The 20815-nt window shown below is 42.4% G+C and overlaps 1 protein-coding gene across 3 annotated transcripts in view; it reads right to left on the reverse strand.

Annotated features, from left to right (window-relative positions):
- Nucleotides 1-20557, reverse strand: part of pde4d (phosphodiesterase 4D, cAMP-specific) — a 38966-nt gene extending 18409 nt beyond the window's left edge. Inside the window, exons 1-2 of one of the 3 annotated variants that reach the window (XM_061277840.1) lie at nucleotides 5420-5789; nucleotides 3129-3243 (exon numbers count right to left, since the gene is read on the reverse strand). Coding sequence is in view for 2 of the 3 variants with exons in the window: in XM_061277838.1 (XP_061133822.1) it covers nucleotides 5420-5535 (116 nt within the window). In the remaining variant the exon portion in view is untranslated. Of the gene's footprint in view, nucleotides 1-3128; nucleotides 3244-5419; nucleotides 5790-19765 lie in introns of those variants that run through there. The other 2 variants (XM_061277839.1, XM_061277838.1) reach the window with 2 other exon arrangements.
- Between the last annotated feature and the right edge of the window lie 258 nt (nucleotides 20558-20815).

The following is a 20815-nucleotide window of genomic DNA, read 5'->3' on the forward strand; positions in this document are numbered from 1 at the left end:
GATTTTATCGGCCGGCCAATGACTAGTACTTGTGTCACAGGCAGGGGAGATCTGTTGCTGACCCATCCCATAATCCCAAATGGTTGTGAGGGAGGATGGGGGGGTGGGGGTGGCATCCCATGACACCGAGCTATGACGTGCCCCCCTGCACATAATCATCATCCTCACTGTGGATAAGGGCACATCCTTAATCCTGTGTGACTAACTTTGTAGTGTGTGTGTGTGTGTGTGTGTGTGCAACAGGATGACGTCAGCAACGTGTTGAGGCATGCCGTACGCACGAGGATAATTGGAACGGTGGAAAGGGAAATACATTGTGAGAGCGCGTGAATCGTTTTCTCATCAGAGCTGATTCATACCTTCACAGACAAAAGTGGGAATAAAAGAACAAGGAAGATATTTCACGTAATTGGGATTATATTATTCAGTTCAGGAGAAATAAATTCTCTGACTAAGAAAAGGAAAATTAGACTCAGCGAGATAAACGATTTAGTTAGACGTTGCCAAATGAAGAGAAGGGAAAAAAAAAACACACACAATCGATATATCTTCAAATCAGACTCAGGCCTCTTGCAAATATGAAGAAATATCTGACACATATCGGCTATCTGCCAATCCAAGTGCCGTGTAAACAGATTTGAGATACGGCGCCAATGTGGGACCATTTCACTTCTGGTACGTGCAGTGAACATGTGTCCCAATACTTTAGCTATGATGGTTGAACTTATCCATTTATCTTTTATGCGTCATTTAGCAAGAAGTAGGTGCGACCGATACTAAACACAGCGAGAGCAATATGGAATAGCAACCACTGGAGTACAAACACTTCACACACAGAAATATTCTATAGGAAACTCCTGCATGTGTAATGTGTAAAAAGACATTATTCGCTAAAAACAATAAAATACTCCATAAAGTGACAATGTGTGTTTAGGGAAAACGCTAAATGGTACTTTTGGTTCCAATTGTGATAACTGATAAAGAAGCGTTAAAATTGTTAGATGTGGATGAACATGTTATCTGCGTGTGTATAAACGAGTCGCTATGTTACAGCGAGCCAAAGTGTGACGAATACCCCCCACCCCCCCCAACAACTTCAACACTGGGTTCTCACCCTCTGTTGTCTGGGTAGCAGCAGCAGCTAAGGGTGTGTGTCAGTTTTGGCTGGCAAGGAAAGGGCAATCGAATTGTTCCCTCTTTCTCTCACACATATTCTCACACACACGCATGCATGCACACAGCCAGTATGACTCCAGTAACTCCTCGTTTGTGTTGACTGGACATCATTCGGTGTCTCTGCACCACATTGCTCTCACCGCCACATTTCATATTTAGCATCAGGCATGAAAATGAAACCTCACATTCAGACAAGCATCCTTTACACTACTAAAAAAAAATAAAAATAAAAACTGTATTCCTCATGGTCTGTACCAACAGCGCCGACACAGAATGGGGACAAAGTCAACTTGGCAATTTTTCGCCTACCCTTTTATTCTGCTCGAATAATCTTTTTCTATGTCACTGTTGTTTTGGTTGTCAGTTTTTTATTTTGTTTTGCTTTTGGGGGGGGGGGGGGGTGCACTTCATTTTAGTTTAGACAAGTTTCAGTAAGAGTCGTTTTTATATATGGAGTATTTGTCCAGTGCAAATTAAAAAAGGTCACAAGGGTGTAATAAAGTAAATCACCCCCCCACCCGCATTTGGAATTTGCAACTCACTGTATAAGTCTAAGTGTGTGTGTGGTGGTGGTGGTGGTAAAGAACACACCCTCTCTGGGAATGTCTTATTGAGCTCTGACGTCACACCCGACGGAAGATTTTCTTTCCAAGGAACGACTTGGCCGCCAAGGAAGAAAATATTTGAAGAGTCAGCAGATTCCAAATATGCTTCTAATCTGCCTTTGTGATAAAACAATATGTCCCGTTGACTTCCAAGAGGACAGTAACTTGTCCAAAGATGGAAGCTCTAGCTTTAACTGCCCATACATAGCAAATACGCCAGATGGCCGGCAAGGAACAATGCTTCCCACGCGAGTCAAGTTGCATGCTCGAATGTCAGGAAACTTCACTGAAAGCGACTCCTCCTCACACTCCGCAAGCGGTGTGAGATTATTAATTATCAACACTGTGTGTAACGGTGTGGGACGTATTAGTATTTTTGATACAGAACATTCAGCATGGTACAAAGTTTTTACGCAGAACAAATGAGGTTCTGGTGGGCAAAGTATGGCTTGGGGGCCACATAAGACATGAACTGGACTTTAATCTGGCCCACAATGCATTTTTATTACAAAGAGTCATGTCATTTCTAATATGTACCATTGTGTATTTCATTTATAGAATGAATTATGTCAGTGTTGAAATGAACAATTTTACATTCACATTCTTTTCTATCTGTAAAAATCAATGGCCCAGGGACACAAGCGTCTGCCTCACCCACTTTAGCCACACATCTACTCTGTAAACAAATATGGACAATGCAGGTCAGCCTCTGCTTGGTGCATGTCACAGTTGGTCAATTTGCTTTCAGAAAAAGCCAAAATTGTTAACTCATTTAAAAACAAGAAGAAAAACCTAGTGCAGAGCAATCTCAAATTTCAAGTGGCACTTAAACAGAGGATGTAACCAAAGCAATATCCAATAATAATAATGAAATAATAGTAATAATATTATAGGGGGAAAAGGAGGAAAGCAACAGTTTCTTTTTCTGAATGAAATTACTCAATATTTTGCAATTTATTTTATCTTGCGACTTTAAAATATATTGCTCGTCGTTTGCAGTATTAAATGTCGTTAAATCTTGAAGGTGTATTTACTTCAACTCTTGTTTTATTTACAAACAATGTATGTCATTGGTGTCAACGTCCTTGGAGAGAAAATTAGCATACAAAAGTAGCCAATTGTGTCATCCAGCTCTATCTGGTTAATCTTGTTCTGCCAGATGGAGCGCAAAAAAGTCAACACTCGCTGTTCGTAGTCTCCGCGCTGACTGTCAATGCTCCATTCAGATGAGCCATTCAGTCGTGACACGCGTGCAAAATAAAGGTCACGCACTCAACCAGTTCCGCTAGCGTGCCACTAGGAATCTAAAGACTCGAATGTGACTAATATAAAACAGGTCCTGCGCACATGCGAGCTGCATCGTCGCTCAGTCGACTGACGGCAGACGAAGTCCAGATGAAAGTGCTTCAAGTCAACGTCAGACAATTCCATTCCTCCACGCTTCATCTCAGCATGCCATCATCTGTGTTTTTGAAGTGGGGCAGAGGTGCGAGAATGCTGGTTAAAGGGGAGGTCAACCCAAAAACTTTCTTTACAATAAGATGTGGTATGTGCCCCCACCAGTTTAAATGCTCCATTTTGATTAATATTACATTTGTGGAATATGAGTTGGAATGTCCCAGACTTGCTACCATGCCAAAACCAAAAGCTAAGCAGGGCTGCTGCTCTGGGTTTTGTTAAATGGAGAGGGAAAGTTGACCAGCTTTTGACCTTAACGCTCCCAGTTTTCAATCCAATTCAAAATAAACAGACATCATCTCTGTTGTGGTATTGAGACAGGAGGTGTGCCGCACATCACCCGAGGGTGTCAGCTCCACATGCAAACACAAGTACCACAAAAGAACACCAGAGTAAAGTACTGTCTTATCCTAACAGACAAAGCCAAGCAATCTCCCACACCTTTCAGAGCTATTTTTTTCATATTTGGTGTGATAAAGAGACTACAGAAATGTGCAAGAAAGAACCGATGAAAGGATGTAGTTAAAAATAGGAAATCAGAGAAGAGGCGTTCTCCTCTGTCCTGTACGATCGCGGCATGGATTTGGAGATTTATTTCAGCACTGTCTGACAGCACGACAGTGGAGGAGCATCTTTACCGGGCTCCCTCCTCCCGGCGTGGAAGCGACAGGAGGACAATTTGTCAGAAGAAAATGCGAGCTGACAGCCAAGGACGAGTCGAGACAAGACGAGGGCAGGGCAGGGCAGGTTGCGCCTCGGGCTGCATCTTTGTTTATCTGCTGTACCAAAGCGAAAGAGAGCGACTACTTCCTCGTAGGACAAATGGAGATGGTGGGGACCAGTGACCGTTTGAAACCTGAAGTCTTGCCTAAGGCCCTACAGGGGTGCCACCAGTTAAAAAAAATAAAACCTGGATACAACGGAGGTCCGTCCATTTTCTACATCGCTTGTCCTCATGAGGGTCACAGGTGAGCTTGGGTCTATTTAATAGAGTAAGAACATAGATGGACTGACTGACAGTCAATTAGCAAGTGCACACATTTTTCAATGAACGTAACGTAGATGTTTTTGGAATGTTTGAGGAAGTCCGCATATCCAGAGAGGGTGAGAGATCGGAAGCCTAAAACTTTCAACTGATGTCATCTCGCTGCACTTCCTACTATGGATATTTTAATAAATATCCATGTTTAGACAATTTGTGACAATTCATCGTAAGAAATATGATGACGCTTCATGTTGAGATCAGGGCATACAAATTAGAAGAATAAATTGCCCCAAATATGGTAGACTGGCAATACATAAACATTTTACTGATGAATTGATTGATCAAGGTTTCTCTATGTTGCAGTTTGTAAATAAACTGCTTCAACACTGGCTTGAAGAGAAGTGTGAGACTATATTCAAGATTCAAGAGTTTTTATTCGCCATGTTTGAGCGTGCCAAACAAGAAATTTGACTTTGGTAAATCACAGCTTCTGTTCACCCCAATGAATGACCCCGCTCAGGTGACGCTAATGCCCCTTTTCACTGCACAGTTACAGCCTCACAAGTTTTACCTTCAAAATAGTACCTTGGGAAGCTGAAAACAACGTGGCATTGAAACGCTAAACAAAAAACAACAATACATTACTTCTTGGTACGTCAGTCACAGCATGGTGACATCAGAGAAGACAAAAAAAAAAGACAGGTGGTGTGCAAGATGTGTGACCGAAACCATCTACATGAAGGTGAAAAGACAATCTCTAAACAGAAGAGGTGACTTCTGGCACCACATATCTCCAACATACAATGCCATCCTTTCAAACTTTCCCAAGAAACTATTTCCTGGTTTTGATACTTGATACCCATTTGTATTTGGTGTCAGCTCATTCAAATTTCCATTGACATTCTAATCATTCTTAGTTGTAGGCAACTGTGAGAATGATATCCGAGAGGAGACTAAGGGCTGTAGCAGCAAAGTGGAGACTGTGGAGTGTAAGACGGGGTAGGTCGGATGTAAACCAACAGGAGGTATAAGTAACACTCAAACAGGAAGGAAGGAATGGTGAACAATAGCGTGTGACACACACACACGCACACACACACACACACACATACACGCGCACGCGCACACACACACACACACACGCACACACACACACAAAGAGGACAGAATGAAGATTGTCAATTCTACTATTTACCATATTCCTTCAGTGTTCTTCAGCGAGCTGGTGGAGCGCGACCTTGGCTTTAGAATGATACTCATGTTCTCTCGTTGCCGTCCACATCCACTTGCTCTACTCAAGCACACACACATGAAGCCACCCAAACTGCCACTCAAGGGCCACCTGGACCTCCAGTCCTGTAGGTTCCCAAGCCGTCCGTATTCCAGATGATTCCCAACTTCCTTTCAAGGCTCGTTTGGAATCCAGACAACTTCTTGGGTTCCGCTCCCCCACTCGGCACCCTCGACCCCTCACCCGAGTGGAAGCGTTACATGACTCTTTGCGCTCTCTCTGCCTCACTTCACAGCTGCAGCCAGGCTTTTGAGTGCAAGTGGGAGGGGTTGTTTTGGTCATAGTAATTCCTTACAGGGCGGGACTTGCTTTCAGCTCTCGCTAACTCCCAGGCATCCTTACAATCTTACGCGTCGATCACCCACGCTGCCAGGGTAACCTAAAACCAACGGCAACGACGCCAGGAGACACGGCCACGGGCCCCATATGTTCTTTAACTGTAGCAAAGAAAATGTGAGGGAGTGGACTGGAAATGTGTTTGATGGGAGATAAGAAAGTGACAGTTAGATAAGTACCCAAAGTTAAAAAAAAACAACAACATTATTTCAATACTTAAGAAATTCTGAACCCCAGAAAATTATTGTACTAGAATCAATTAAAAAGTGACAAAAATTCCAAATGCGCCCCAGTCAGGTGTGGGTATCCTCAATTGGTGTTTCCCAACCTTTTATTGAGCCAAGGCCGCAAAAAAAAGAGTGTCACTATCAAAATATTAAGCCTTAATCTAATTGATCTGCCTATCAGTACTACAATGATGGCATAGAGAGAAGACCAAACTTTTTCCATTCTTTCTTTCTGTACCCGAGTTTTCCTGTGAATATTCTCATTCCTCCAGATCATTTCTTTCTCAGGGCATTGAATTGGTCGCAAAGTTTTCAATAGCTTCGACGCTAGAAATTCATCCTAAAAAAAGATTGCAGGGGCTTTTTCATTGTTACTCGTGTTTTTAGAACTGCATAGCGAAGAACTGTTTCCCTACCCCCATCATGAAACTGTGGCTGTTTTACACCGACAAAGAAGAACACCCAAGATGCCCCGAGGTCAATTTAAAAGCAGCCTTGTACATTTCTGCCCAACCAGAGACGTAAGCGACGGCAGAGTGACATCAGTCGGCGTAAGGTTCCCTTTTGTTCGAGGCAAGCACAGCGTATGTAAAAGACATGCAGATGGAAATGCGTCCATCTGCAAACCCTTTCAAAGCATAACAAACGGCCTGCCCGACCCTTTTGACTGATAATACCGCGGTCATCCACTCCAATTGCAGGCATGGGCTTTCATGTTACGAAAGAAAGGTGGCGGTATCGGCGGCCTTGAGGTGAATGCAGGATGCTGCGTACGTTCGTGCGTGTGCCGGTGAGCTCACAAGCACAAACATGTGCGCATTACGTGTGAGCGTCATGGTAAACACACCTCAACACACCATAAAAGCGAACTCAAAACGACACTTCAGACTGTTGTTGCAAAACAGCAAACAAACAGGCTACTTGGAGCCAAGATTCCGCATCATACTGTAAATCACATTTCAACTCAATGCAACACTTCTTCGGGACATTTTCAACTTTTACATAAGACAAATATCACAACCGAGTACTGTTTGATATGGACAAAGGTTTTCCAGTATAGTCTTTTAGAAATATAATAGACTAATAATGGTAATACAAAAATATTAACAATAAGAATAACTTCCAAAACAAAATTAAATATTAACTCAATGCAAAGAATTTTTTTTTTTTTACTCAAATATTTTTTTGTCAAGTTGTTGCATGAAATAGATGGATCCAGATACTCCAGATAAGTGGCGTATCTGGAAGCAAAATAATTTTGTGACAAAATAAAATCATCTGAAACCAGATGATTTTATTTTGTCACAAAATAAAATTGGAGCAAATTCAACACACCATTGTTTTTTCAGTGGACCGCTGAGAAGACTCAAACGGTCCATCATAAGTGAAACCAAAATCTTGCCCGCCCCTGATGTACAAGACAGCCACCTAGTGCTGATTGTTCTGCAAGTGCAGCATAAAGCCTGCCCTCAAAGAGCTGCAGCAAAGATTAAACCGACAAACACAAAATGATTGATTTTGTTTAGGGGGGGGGGGGGGGGGTTGTCTCGCTTGTGGTACACATAGAGAAAGCACTCTAAGTAAACGCTGAAATATATATAAATAGCACTAAAGGAGGCAGAGCACAGATGGCTCAGGCGCGCTATTGACAAGGCTCCATCATATCTATATGTCTACACAGCCATTATCTTAAATTCGTATGCAAATACTCCGACATCACACACACACACACGTAGAGATAGGCACATACAAGTGAATATCCAGATTTCACATTTATACTTTTTATTTTTTTTTCCTGTGTTGTTGTTCGAGGTCACTGAGTGTATGCTGCTCACAAAAAAATATGGCAGCATGATAATGGATCTAATAAGGTCCTGAAATTTGTTGTGCGGGGCCTTAATGGACGCAGAGTGCACGGATTATGAGCGGTGCGCCTGAACACCTTGATTGAGTGTTCATTCGTCGTTAACCTTGTTGTCGGAAAAAGCAAAAATGAGGAATATGGGAATATGACACAAAGGCACACATGCAAACAGACACTGCAACAGGGCAGCGACCCAGGCGCTTGCCCGGGGGGCACAGAGCTGAAGGGGGCCAAGCAAAAATGCTGACACTGGCCACTATTTCAAACACTGGCAATAAAAAGGTACACCAGGTTTATTAAAAAGCTACATTCTGGAAAACATGCCTTTGAATCATTACACTGGTCAAATTTTAACCAGAGATGGCTCTCTGTGTCTCTACTTAGTTTTGAGGATAAATCAAAAATGCCTTTTTGTTTTCTGATTTGACCAATGAAGGCTTACGCAATTCAGATTTTACGTGTTTAATAATATTATTTTATGATTTATTATCCTTATTATTATTATTATCAAAACCTGATTGGCTACAGAAAAAGTGTTATTTGTTAGTCGTTTTATAGTAAATTTAAGGTTGATGTCATTTATTAGAAGTCATGGAGGTTGATCACATATTTGGAGTTGATATGTATTTGCAATTAAAATAAAATAAACAATAAATGAAACTAAAATATTTGTGATGCAATCCCTTTACATAGGTTTATGAAACAGCTGTTCAGATTTTCAACATGTTGAAGTTTTTTTTTCTTTTTATCTTGGACAATAGAATTTGTTTTAGAATTCCTACAAAAAGTTTGGGTACCTCCGAGACAAAGCAGCATGTCTTAAATAGTTCTATGAAAACTTTAAACAAACAAAGTTTTCTACAATACATACAATTTTCTAATCTTATTTTAGTTTTACTTCACTTCGCAGGCCCAGCAGCATCACTTAAAAAGTTAAATGCAAATTGAAAAAATAAATAAATAAATAATTTGCCGGGTTTTGCACAATTTTCCCATGTAGATTTTGAAAAATATTATTTGCATCAAAATGCCAAACAAACATGCAAATTCAACTATATCACAAGAGGTTTTGGGGGCGAGGGTCCTCTCTGATCCTTGTTTGGGGCCCCCAAGGGATATAAAACTCCCCCCACACACACAACACAGATATATACAATGTTGAGTAAACAGTGGTAAACTACAGCAGGTGGAAGAACTCAACAGATACGCGGTCATAAGCATGCACACAAAGCGAGCCGTTCAAGTTCAGGCTGAGTTTCTGGCTCTCAAAGCAAGCACACAACTTTTTGGACTCGATTTAGCCAAGCCCCTCTGCCTTGCATACCCTCTCCTGCCGCGAGGTTTGATGTCGATGGGCTTGTTGGTGGCGTAGGGCGAGCCGTTGGAGCAGGCGTGGCGGTAGCGCGCTATCCTCTCCAGAGACAGGTACTCGGAGTTGACCGGCAAACTCATCTCGACCAGGGGCGGGGGTTCATGGGACCGGGAAACGGGGGGGGGCTATTCCAAATCCAACAGAGCCCACTTGGTATCACCGAGGCTCCAGCGTCCAGTGTTAGTGAAAAGGAGAAGAGCCGAGTGTAGAGAGCGAGGGAAGCGGTGGGTGTGACTTGGAGTAAAAAGATGATAGAGGGAGAGAGAGCGAGGGATGCAATAGGAGGGGGGCAAAGTGCAAATGCAGAGCAAACTAATTTATCATATCTGTCGGCTCATAATCAAGTATGTTTTCTAGTAATGCTGGAGACTGGCTGCATGAGCACACTTTCAAAGTCACTTTGCTCATAAATTACATTCATGTGCAAAAACTGTTTGGACAGTTAATAGCTGAGTGGACCTTATCACTGGAAGCTGATGTTTTGGATGAACATAAGCTCTTTTTCTTTTGTTCACATTTTTATTCAAAAGAAATACAACATTTCTGTATGCTGTAATAGGTTCAGGTTGTTGTTGAGAAAAAAAGTAATGAAGTGACAGAAAAATGAGAATAAACTATTTTTTGTCGATATTTGTTGTAATTATTTGAAAATGACATCACAGATGCTCGGGGCTCAGGTAAGGACCAATCATGGCTTACCTGTGTGCTGGGTTTGGTCATGTGACATTCGCAAGCGGAGCCGTGACTAGTCTTTGCCTGAGGTCTGAGTAACTGTCATGTCATTTTTGGCAGCAAGTGGCAAAATTGCCAACCCTGAGATGAATAAAACTGCTTGATTCTGCTGATTAATTCTTACTTAACACACAATATTAATTGGAATACCGTATTTCCACAACTACAAACTAATAATAATGACAATGATGTATTATTAATCCTTTTCCCCCTTTAACTTGAAAAATATTCCAGAACTTAGCCAACATAAATCTTTCCCTGTCAGACTGTGACCATGGACACAAGATAAGTTTATGTGAGGACACAAAAGCCTATCACACACACCCATTCAACTCCTGTAACTGACAATTTCCACCAGTAGGAGGGAGTAGCACATCACAAAGGCGGACACGAGTCAACAGACACGCAAAAAACCTCACCGGAATTATTTGGTATTTTGACTTTTCAAATAAATGCTCTGAATGACAATAGTTGATGTGAGCTGTCTACAAAATAAAACATTCATTCATTTTACTCAAACGGATAAATAGTAGCATTTAGAGGCACTCCATGCCTGAGAATGATGTTTTAATTTAAATTCAAGATTATAAACACACACACACTGTATTTCTCAGCGGTGTTCCTGTTGCTACGCCACTCTGTCAGACTCACACAGCGTGTGACAACAAATGGTGCGCGTGTGTGCATGACAATGCCATCACACCGGTGGGCCCTGTGACATCCACGGACGCACACACTATCCATGTAGTGATTTAGTCGAGTGTGTCGGGGCAGGTGACACGCACGCTCCAGTGCAGAGACAAGCATCTCCTGTGCCTCCTCACACAACAAGCAAACTGTATGCTTTGCACACCCTGTCAGCGCGGCAAATGACAACACGACTGCCGTCACTCGGTAACCCGCCTTCCCTGACGCACGCTGCTATGTAACCAAAGGTGACAGAAGTACTCTATATTTAATCACGAGTTCGCCATATGGCTCTCATTAAAAGTTTTGATGAAAGATCATCTGAACAAAAGAATTGTTGGAAACACCCAATTTGTGGTCTTTACTTGAAGGTGCTTTTGACACGGGATATATGTTGTCAGTATGACGTCATCGGCCATCAAATTACAGCCTCCAAAATCGATGCCGCCCTCTGAATTGGCTATGCTATTTTGAGCCAAGTCTGTTGTGTTGGTGGAACGTGCCACAAGCAGCTGCAGGCCCATCCTAATGCCCTTGAGTCAGAACATTGCCCTCTAAAGTGGTCTTTCATTGCCACAGTGATCTAGTACCCAGCGGCTGTTAATTTGTCCTTCTCTCGCAAGCTTCCTTGGCATATTGTAGGAATGATCTGTTCTATGTAGAGAGATACAGCAGATTCACTGGAGTGCGAAAACCTGCATAAATCAAACAATCGAAATTCACCAATATGACAAATACTTAACACTGCAGCCAAGTCAGTACATTACGTACTTTGTGGTATTGTTTCTCGAAAGATAACACAGGGCGTGAGTGACAATCCGATTCGACAAAGAGGTGGGGATGAGCTATAGGGCCATCTATCTTACGCCACTGGCTGACACGCTCGTACAGAAGGCACATACATCACAGTTAATTGAATTCTCCGCAACGGTGGGTAAATGGTTAAAAAAAAAGAAGAAAACATTCTCCGCAGCTCATGCTAAATTGGCAGATTATCACCATGGCAACTGCACCTTGGCCACAGGAAAGCAGGTTGACAAAGATTGACTATTCATCTTATGTGATGCGTGTGTGTGTGTGTGAATGAGTGAGTAAAGTTATTGTGAGGAAGATTCGGCAGTGGCGTGGCCAAGAGGCAAGTCCAACCGAGCGTCTCTCGACCAATGACGCGTCTCACCTCGGCTTGCACCTCCTGCCTACCTTTCGCCGTGGCCGGCGAGTCATGTTTACGATGCGGTTGCCTTGGAGACAAGGAGACAGGTAACCAACCAGCATGTCGTTGCTAAGGATAAGAAATGATGACAAAATAGAGGATGACGAGAGTTGACGTGATGTACACGCAACACGATGGGAGGTGATCTCAAAAGAACACTTGCAAGATTCTATCACAATGAGGCCCCATACAATGCGTTCAAATGACAAAGAAAATAGTCTGACTGATTATTTACTCAACTGCACATTGCTTTTGTGCAAATATTTTATGTACACATTTTTTTCTTTTTGCGTTGGGTTTTCATTTAATATGTAAAACAAATGCACTTGAGATATTCCACTCTGTCTGATTCATTAACTTGCACTGCTAATTCCCTTGCCAGCGTTCCAGTGATGGCGCGACAACAATGGCTTTCAATTCCATTGATTATGGACACAAAGATGGTCACCGCGGGAGTGCTGTCAAATCCTTGCAGGATCTGTCGTTGGCGCACAATAACTGTGAAACTGGCTTCCTCTCGAGACGTGCTAAACTGATGAATGGATGTGGGGAGCCTCTTAAACCTTACGCATGGCCACACACATGCAAGCATAGCACTCAAGATGCAGTACACTGCAAGCACATGGGGCAGCTAATAGGTTTAACCTGGCAGTGGGCCCGCTGATGTCAGAGTAATCCCTCATTAATGCCCTGATGACATCACTACTACGCGAGTGAGAGTGTGTGAGTGAAAGCTTGGACAACCTTTGTGTGTATGCGTGTGTCGCTCTCTCATTCTCTCTGTTTGCCTGACAAAATCTTCGCCGTCCGTCCTACTTTTATTGTGTGGACATTTCTCTTTGTGTGAACATTTTGGACAGTCCACAAGAGAAACCCCTTTTAGACTGTGAGCATGTTTGCGCGTGTGTGTGGGACAGCCTATCATTGTGTGCCAACACAGACCAGGTAATCCAGGATATTCCCCAACACACACACGCACACATGCTTAGTACGCTGCAGGGTCTTTGTATGTGTGTGCGTGACTACACCATGTGTTCATGTGCAGTTTATATCAGCACATTATCACTAACAAGAACATAGGGTTCCACATGGGTTGAAGAGGACCATCAAAAAAATGCAATTATAAGCAAATTAGATAAGATTATTGCTAAAACCACTGTGGAAATTAATTAACAGTGTAAAACTTTCACAGTTGTGCTTTTTGGTGAGGCCACAAACATTTCCTCATGCAGAAATAGAATCATATAAATAGCCTATAGACAGAAGTGGTAATCTGGACAGTTGCAGAAGTAACATTGATGGACAACTCCATTTGTTTTGCTCTTTCTTTGGCTATTTTGCCACATTTATTTAAAGTAATGTGGGCCTGAAGGAACCAAAAAGAATCAAACCTCGACAGATGTAATGCGGGGCATGACTCTTGATCGTTCTTAAAATTTTCAAGTGTTATTATGGTTAAAGTCTCACATGCAAATATGATCTGTTTTTTTAGCTTATCTATAGAACATAGCCCGTTTCTGCTTTTTCCGTTGTAGAAATGGAACAAAGACACCTGTATGAAGAGAAGTGAAACGCCACTTGGGTTTTGCTATTGAGAATCTGGCTCAAATTCTCTGGAAAAATAAGCCACAACTACAACATTGCGACAGTCCCCAGAGTCCCTTAATCAAAAACAAATAAAGGCACATATACAACAACATATAGAAGGAATAAAAATCCCGCGGCGGAAATGAAATGTCAGTGTGAAATGTGCAAGTCCTGAATGACGACTGACTTTACACGCCGACAATGTAGAGTCTGTGCTACCACATGGATGAATAATGTACAGCAACAGTTAGGATTGTGCAAGTGGGAGTGTGTTTCCTCCAAGGAAGTCATTGCATTCATCGTGTGCCAGAACACACGCACACGCACGGTACAGTGCTGGCTAAACATTACTTCTAAATGTTTGCACAAATGAGAATATTTAGGGTGGAAGAAGTGAGCCAGAGAAAGAACATGTAGACGTTTTCAAGTCTGTCATTATGACCCGATCCAAGCAGGTACGAGGGGGGACTCCCTCTCTAAGCCCGTCTAAGCCGTTGATTAGAGCCAGCCATAAACACCATCGTCATCCTAATCGTCGGCGTCATACAGCTTCGCTGCTAAAGAGGGCGATTCCCGGAACGCGTGCCTTCGGACGCCACTGACCACGAGGGACGTGATTGCAGCACTGCAGCTGGCCATGTGCTAAGTGCTTATTACCTCCTCCAAGGGAGTGAGGTTCTCAAAGACTGTGTGTTTGTTAGTAGGATTACTCTAAAAGCGAATTATGGAAATGTTTCTTCCCCGTTACTTTTGTTGCCATTCTTTTTTCTGATGAATATTACGGTGGATACGCATATATTATACAATCAGGAGGGGAAAAGTAAAACCCACAGGCTCCGCTCTTAATCCAGCCCAATGATCTCATATTCATACATTTGTTGCATTCATTAGAACACATTTTAATGAAATTTGGTAACTGAAATCCATTTGTTTTATTCATTCAGTCATTAAATGATATTTTCATTTTTATCGTAAGTGAAATGCCCAACATTGTGAAAACATTAAATGGATTTTATTTTTTAACTAACTGTAAGATATTTGTTATTAAAAAGTTAAATTATTTGACATTTATTCCTTTTTATTTATATTACAAATGATTGTGTTATGAATTTATTTTAGCAAAATAATATTAAAATAATTTGAAATAATCAAAAACGAGAATGAACTATTTTATTTTTACAATAAACAAGAAGCTACTCCCAGGTTGTTTGCTCTCCTCAGGTTCAAACTATTAATACATAAAGGCCATTAATGTGATTTTATTGTGGAGGTGCTGGCGCTCAAGTACTCAAGGTTCCTTGCTGTTCACAGCGGGGCTTGTGGTCCTTTATTACGTATATGTGGATAGTACTGATCCATCTTAGGTTAGGTTCCAACTGTGCTAAAGGTTATTACGTCCAAGAGTAGCCCTCCGAGAACAGGATATGTTTATTATTATTATCAGATGATTTCCTTCAAACGCAACTGCAGCACTCAATCCACATTGTTTTGTTTCATTGCCATTTATTAGCAGCGGCGGCACTATTGAAGTAGACGTCTCCTTTGTTCATGCAGGATGGACCGTGCTTGATAGTATCTCTGGTCTAGCCTCAGGTTTTGTTTGTGTCAAAGGCTGACGTACATGGCCGCACAGTGGCACTCTGATTCACCGCACGTATTACGTTTCACAGAATCATTTTACGAGGAAACTACAAAGGCCCGTCTAATCTGAGTTTGGGAATGCGGCTAGGCAGAGGAATAGCCTCCGTGGCTCGCTATTAACTAGCTTCAAGAGATTCATGATCTAACTTTGAGAGGTTTAATTTTTGTGCCACTTTAAATTAAAATTCTGGCTCAGGTTATTCCCATGGCAGTGAACATTATAATTGTTATTACTAACAAACAAGCATAACTTATTTCCTAAAGGCTACATTTCATAAATTAAAGACAGGATGTGACTCGATTAAACAATATTGTGTTGCATTGGATTCTGCCAGTTAGTTGGTAACAATTTTCTTAGAAAAGCTTAAGCCCGTATCTTACTTGACTGTAAGAGTTTGTGCATGTAGCAAATGTTAGTATTTCGGGTTGCAAACAGTTGCAAACAGTTTTTGAACATGTTCGCATTCGTTGTACGCTATTGGAAACCACAATAAGAAACGCGTTGTTGAATTAATGCCTTTGAGACAGAAACCTGGGCGCGATATTTGTATCGGTACCTGTCAACATTATACTGTTATATGAAACAAAACACATTTCAAAGCCCCCTCCCAAATCAATCGGTTATTCCCAGTCAGCCAGTCGCCTTCGAGTCAAAACTGCGGCGACGTTCCTAATTTTCAACAGCTCACAAAGACATACGTCATGACCGCCAGCTTGTGGTCTGTCTTTCTTATTGATCTGTCCGTCCTCACCTCCTATGTGGGAGAGATGAATGCCAGATTGAGCGACCCCGTGCAGCAGCTGCCGTGTGGAAAGCACGACCTGATAAATCAAATTGAAAAAGAAATGGATATTTACAATTGATGTGATCTCAAAGCTGCCTCGGGGCCTTGGGGAGCCTCTCCTGGAAGTATGGCGTCATGTGGCCATACCTGAACCTTGCTATCAAAGACAAATATTGTGTGTCGAAAGGCTCACATCTTTATTGGTCATGGTCCAACTTTATTTGCGCAAATCTATTTCTGTAAGACCTCAGGGCTTGTTTGGGGCTCCAGATGACCATTTTGTGTCATTCCGGAAACTTTATTCAACTGACCAGTGACAACCCGATTCACTGCGATGCCCAAAGAGATTTTTGGCCAGTTGTAAGCACGAAAGGAGACATATTAAGACACTTTATCGCAAAATGAAAGAGATCCTAGGAGTCCTAATAAAATGTGTGACATTTCTTGGATAAAATGCCTCATGGATGCAAAATTGCAGGACACTGGACGTACTGAATGTGAGCATCACTTTCAGCTTCTTTTTGGATGATGTCATGTAGAGGCGCCTTATGCTTGTGACTATTATGATGTAATTTATTTTTTTTGCGTTCATGGGAGGTGATACGATCACACTCCTATCCTGATAACGTTCAAATTCAAGAACCCTGCAGATCTGCAGAAGAGCAACAATGTATGAAGGAGAACGTGGATAACAAACATGCAGAATAGTGCGGAGAAAAAAAGGGAATATTTTGGACATGACGAGCCTCAAAGTAAAATACACACAATTAAGTAAATACTGTTTCTGGTCAAGCAAATGGTTGCTTCCTCAAAAAAAAAAGAAAAAAAAAACAGGAGTTGAAACAAGGAGGTCTTTGTGGGCAAGAACTAACATTCCACGTTACCGCCCATGCACACGAAAGCGAGACAGATCGGTGAGAAACATGTCTGTTCTGCTTCAAGTCAGTTTATAATCAAGTTACCGCCGCACCGCGCACCTCATGGGACACATCAGTGTTCTCACACACTACATAAAATATGCTCTAGGTTTTGATTTTAAAGACAGTTGTTAGCGGAAGTCTTCTCCCAAACGGGCATCTGTCGCGTTTTTTTTCTCAAATTCAAATAATCCGTAAACCATTTAATTTTAAGGGGCAATTTAAAATGACTACTATTTTGGATATAAACCATTAATAGAGGCATTTTCTTTAGCTATGCATCTTCAATTTATAATACCAAATCTGCTCGGCCAATGAGTCAATCGCATGACATTGACCCGGTACAAATATTAAACCTGCTACATATTAAAACTTTGTCCACCAAGTGTGTGTTTGTGTGCTTTCCTCTCCATCAAATCGCATTTCTGATGCAGGAAAAATGTACGACGTGTTGAGATGCTTGGCCTCACCGTGGGGAGAGTGTGGAGAACCTAATGAGCGCCAGCGCACCGGCATCACACAAACGAGTAGGAAGGCAAGATTGATGCTGCAGTTGAGCAGCACACACACACACACACAGCGCTGGTAGGGGTCCTTGGCATACTCTGCAAACAGTGAGTGATGTGTTTGTGTCACCACAAGTGACAGCAGGTCTCTGCTCTCTCTAAAGTACAAAAAAAAAAAAAAAAGCCCATTTCAAAAGCAAAGCAACTGGCAGAGAAAGAAAGTCATCTAAAGTTTCCCTGAGTGCAAGTGCAATCAATGACACAGGGCAATGGCAGACAAGAGCGAGATAACAAGTGTCTCATTGTAAGAGGAGCGCCTCGGGCTAATGCGGAAGAGGTAGACAGGAGGGTGTCGAGGCACAGGAATGAAAATTGACCATTAACCAGTAAAACATTGGTAAAAAAAAAAAGAAACTTCCTTTCCGTCATCCGTAACTGGTCGAACAGGAAAAAAAAAACAGCTCCACTCCTCAGGACAGATGTCAGGGGTTCATTTTTCTATGCTTTTAAAGCAGTGCTGAAGGCAACCTCATCAATCACTGGTTTGATGGGGAAAGTGTGACTTCGGAACGCATCACATTGGACTGTTGGAGAGTTTAGCAATTACTTGCGTGAAATTGTTGTTGGGTATGAAAAATGTGTGGGATTTTACACTAAATGTCCCAAGTCATATCTCATCATAGCATTCTACACCTAGCACAGACAGAAGAGGAACGGCTCTGTTATCGAGGTGTAATGAATTATACATGTCTCCTTGAAAGCTGCTTTGGCTATGCAACTACACTCACACACACACACATGCACGCACACTAACAACAATAGGTCAGTACAGAAAAGATTTCACCATATTAGAAACTATTGCCCTGACGTGTTTGCAAGCACGCGCTTCATGAGAGGAACAAGGATGTTTGAGCATGTTAAAAGCAATCCTGAAGGGTTATTTGACGGCACCTTCCTGTCTATAAAGCCCGCCCTCTTCCGTGCATGACAGTGCTGTAAAATAAAGATACTACACTGACGTCTTCACGTACGTCAATGTCTGTTTCCGCTGCTGCAGCAGTTCAACTTCCGTGCCTTGAGTGAAAAACTCCCTGAAGCTTAACGTGACAATAAACAGATAATAGTTTCTGTAAAACTGCAGAGTGAGACGTACTAGAACAGAAGGGAGGAAAGGTCATTTCGAGTCAGCAATATTCCTAAATAGGTAGTAGAATCAGAAACACCATATAAAAGTTGGCATCATAGACAACATGTTGAGTGGGAGGACAAAGTCAACTGACAAATTTCCCATCTTTGTTGAGAATATCAGAATCCTCCTTAAAGGTCAACCCAAGAATTTCCGAATGGAACCAGTATCGTATTTCTGAACAGTATTTTTCAATCGACATCGAAATGGAAATGCCCAACATGGCGCCCCCTTTAGGTTGATGAATTGTGTTTGACTCTTATTGCACAAATGTAATGTAAAGGAGAATACCCGATTTTTACTATTGCTTACACACTATTCTTAAAAAAAAAAAGATCATCCTTCCGCTTTAACTGTCCGAGCTTTCTGCGTTTGTTCCGCATGGCTGTTGCGTATAAATGGCTCCAACATGGAGTTGCCTTGGCAATCTTCCTGAGCTACCTGTAAATGCTGATACTGCCATTGTTTTTTTTTCAAAATGGCACCAACCTGGGAATGAGACGAAATTGACAAAGACATTTTCCTACTTCTGGCGTAATATCAGAGGCGTTTTTTAATAGCTTATAAAAGCGCCATTGTTGTTCCCTACTATGAACAGCATGGAGTCAGATTGGGGATGGTGACATCAAGGAATTTTCTGGTTTCAGTGGTAGTATGGAATGAGTCAATAAATAGCCCCCGCAGAACCAACCAATCATAATTAGCGTCAGAAGTAATTGTCTTCAACTCTGACTTTTCTCAACTTGCAGACACAACAGAAAAACTACTTCAAATGATGCAAAGGTAAACTTGGGTCCATTTACTGGCCGCAGAACGGAACCAATTTGCCTTCACGAAACAACACTGATATCACAAATCGTCCCTATGCACCTCCTCTCATTTTCAAGCGTATATGGCACACCTGCAGTATTCCCAAAAGACAAACCATTTAGCCTCATTGGGATGACTAATATCAACCAGACAGCAGGAGAAAGAGCCAACAACCCAGCAAGTCATTTATCAAGTTCCCCCCCCCCACCCCCCCGGCTTGTTTGGCTGTTGAAAAGCAGCAAACAACAACTTGTTGCACTTATTTTTTTTCCCCTCCTTGTTTACGTTTGTTGCAGAAGAAAAATAACAGGAAATCTCACAATATGTTTCCTGGCCTGAGATTGCAAGGGGTTGGAAGGGCAGCAGGAGTTATTTGTTGAAACTCACCATATCCAGGAGTGTCTTCTAAAGGGAAAGTGGCTAAGGTGCTTCATGGTTCTGTCACTGGAGACACCTGGACACAGTCCGGGCTTCATGCTCAGCCTGACTCAGCTCTTTTCTCACTCGGATTTGAGTTAGTCTATCCACCGGTGTGGTGTCCCATGCTGCAGTGGTATACCAAACGAGTCCGGCAGACAGCCATAAATATAAGTCTTTGGTTGCAATCAAAAAAAGCACTTAAAAATAAAGTAGCACCTTCAAATTCATGAAAAAAAAAAAGCTGCTATAAAAAGGCAGATAAAATCCCAGTGTCCAAACTGCAGCGTATGGACTCCCAGCAGTGCGGCCACCCACGCCGAGCCCTCTGGGCCGACGCCACCGCCGCTCCTTTTTTCCTCGGTATTCTTCCGGCAAAGGTCTGGAAATGACTGCCCCGCATCCACATGGTGAGCCGGCTTCAGGGAGTCATTCCTCCGGAGAACAGCTGACGGGGGGCAGCGGCGGTAGGAGGAGGAGGAGTGGCGTTAGCGTGACCGAGCATGTTGCAAAGCGCTCTGCTTTGTCTCGCTTACTTTCTCAACATCCCGCAGAGGAACGTAAAGAAATAGGAAGGGAGAGAGAGAGAGAGGGAGGAGGAAAAAAAACAACAACAATGAACCATCTGAGCCTATCGCTGCTTCCCTCCTAGTCCTCCTCCCCGTGTGGGATGTCCTGATCGTGCATAAGAGGGGTGCTTTCTCTCTCCACTTTGCTAAAACCTATTGATCCTCTTACCACTCCTGAGTGACGTGTCTACACATGCACAGAGCGGTAGTGTGTACTTAATGTAAGTTGACACACGTAATTCCGCCCACTTATATCCATCTTCCGCCGCACCTTTCTTTTCTTTGCGGAGTACGCCTTTGTTTGTCTGCCGACGTCATCGCAAGCAAGCAGAGCCGTATTGCTTTGCATTTGTGCGCGTGTGGGTGGAACGCAATAAAAACATGCAGGGGCATGCTTGGAAACATGTTACACAGGATGTTAACTAGCCCCTAACTATTAACCAGAAACAGA

The sequence above is a fragment of the Syngnathus typhle genome, linkage group LG5, assembly GCF_033458585.1.
Source record: "Syngnathus typhle isolate RoL2023-S1 ecotype Sweden linkage group LG5, RoL_Styp_1.0, whole genome shotgun sequence".
Taxonomy (NCBI): Eukaryota; Metazoa; Chordata; class Actinopteri; order Syngnathiformes; family Syngnathidae; genus Syngnathus; species Syngnathus typhle.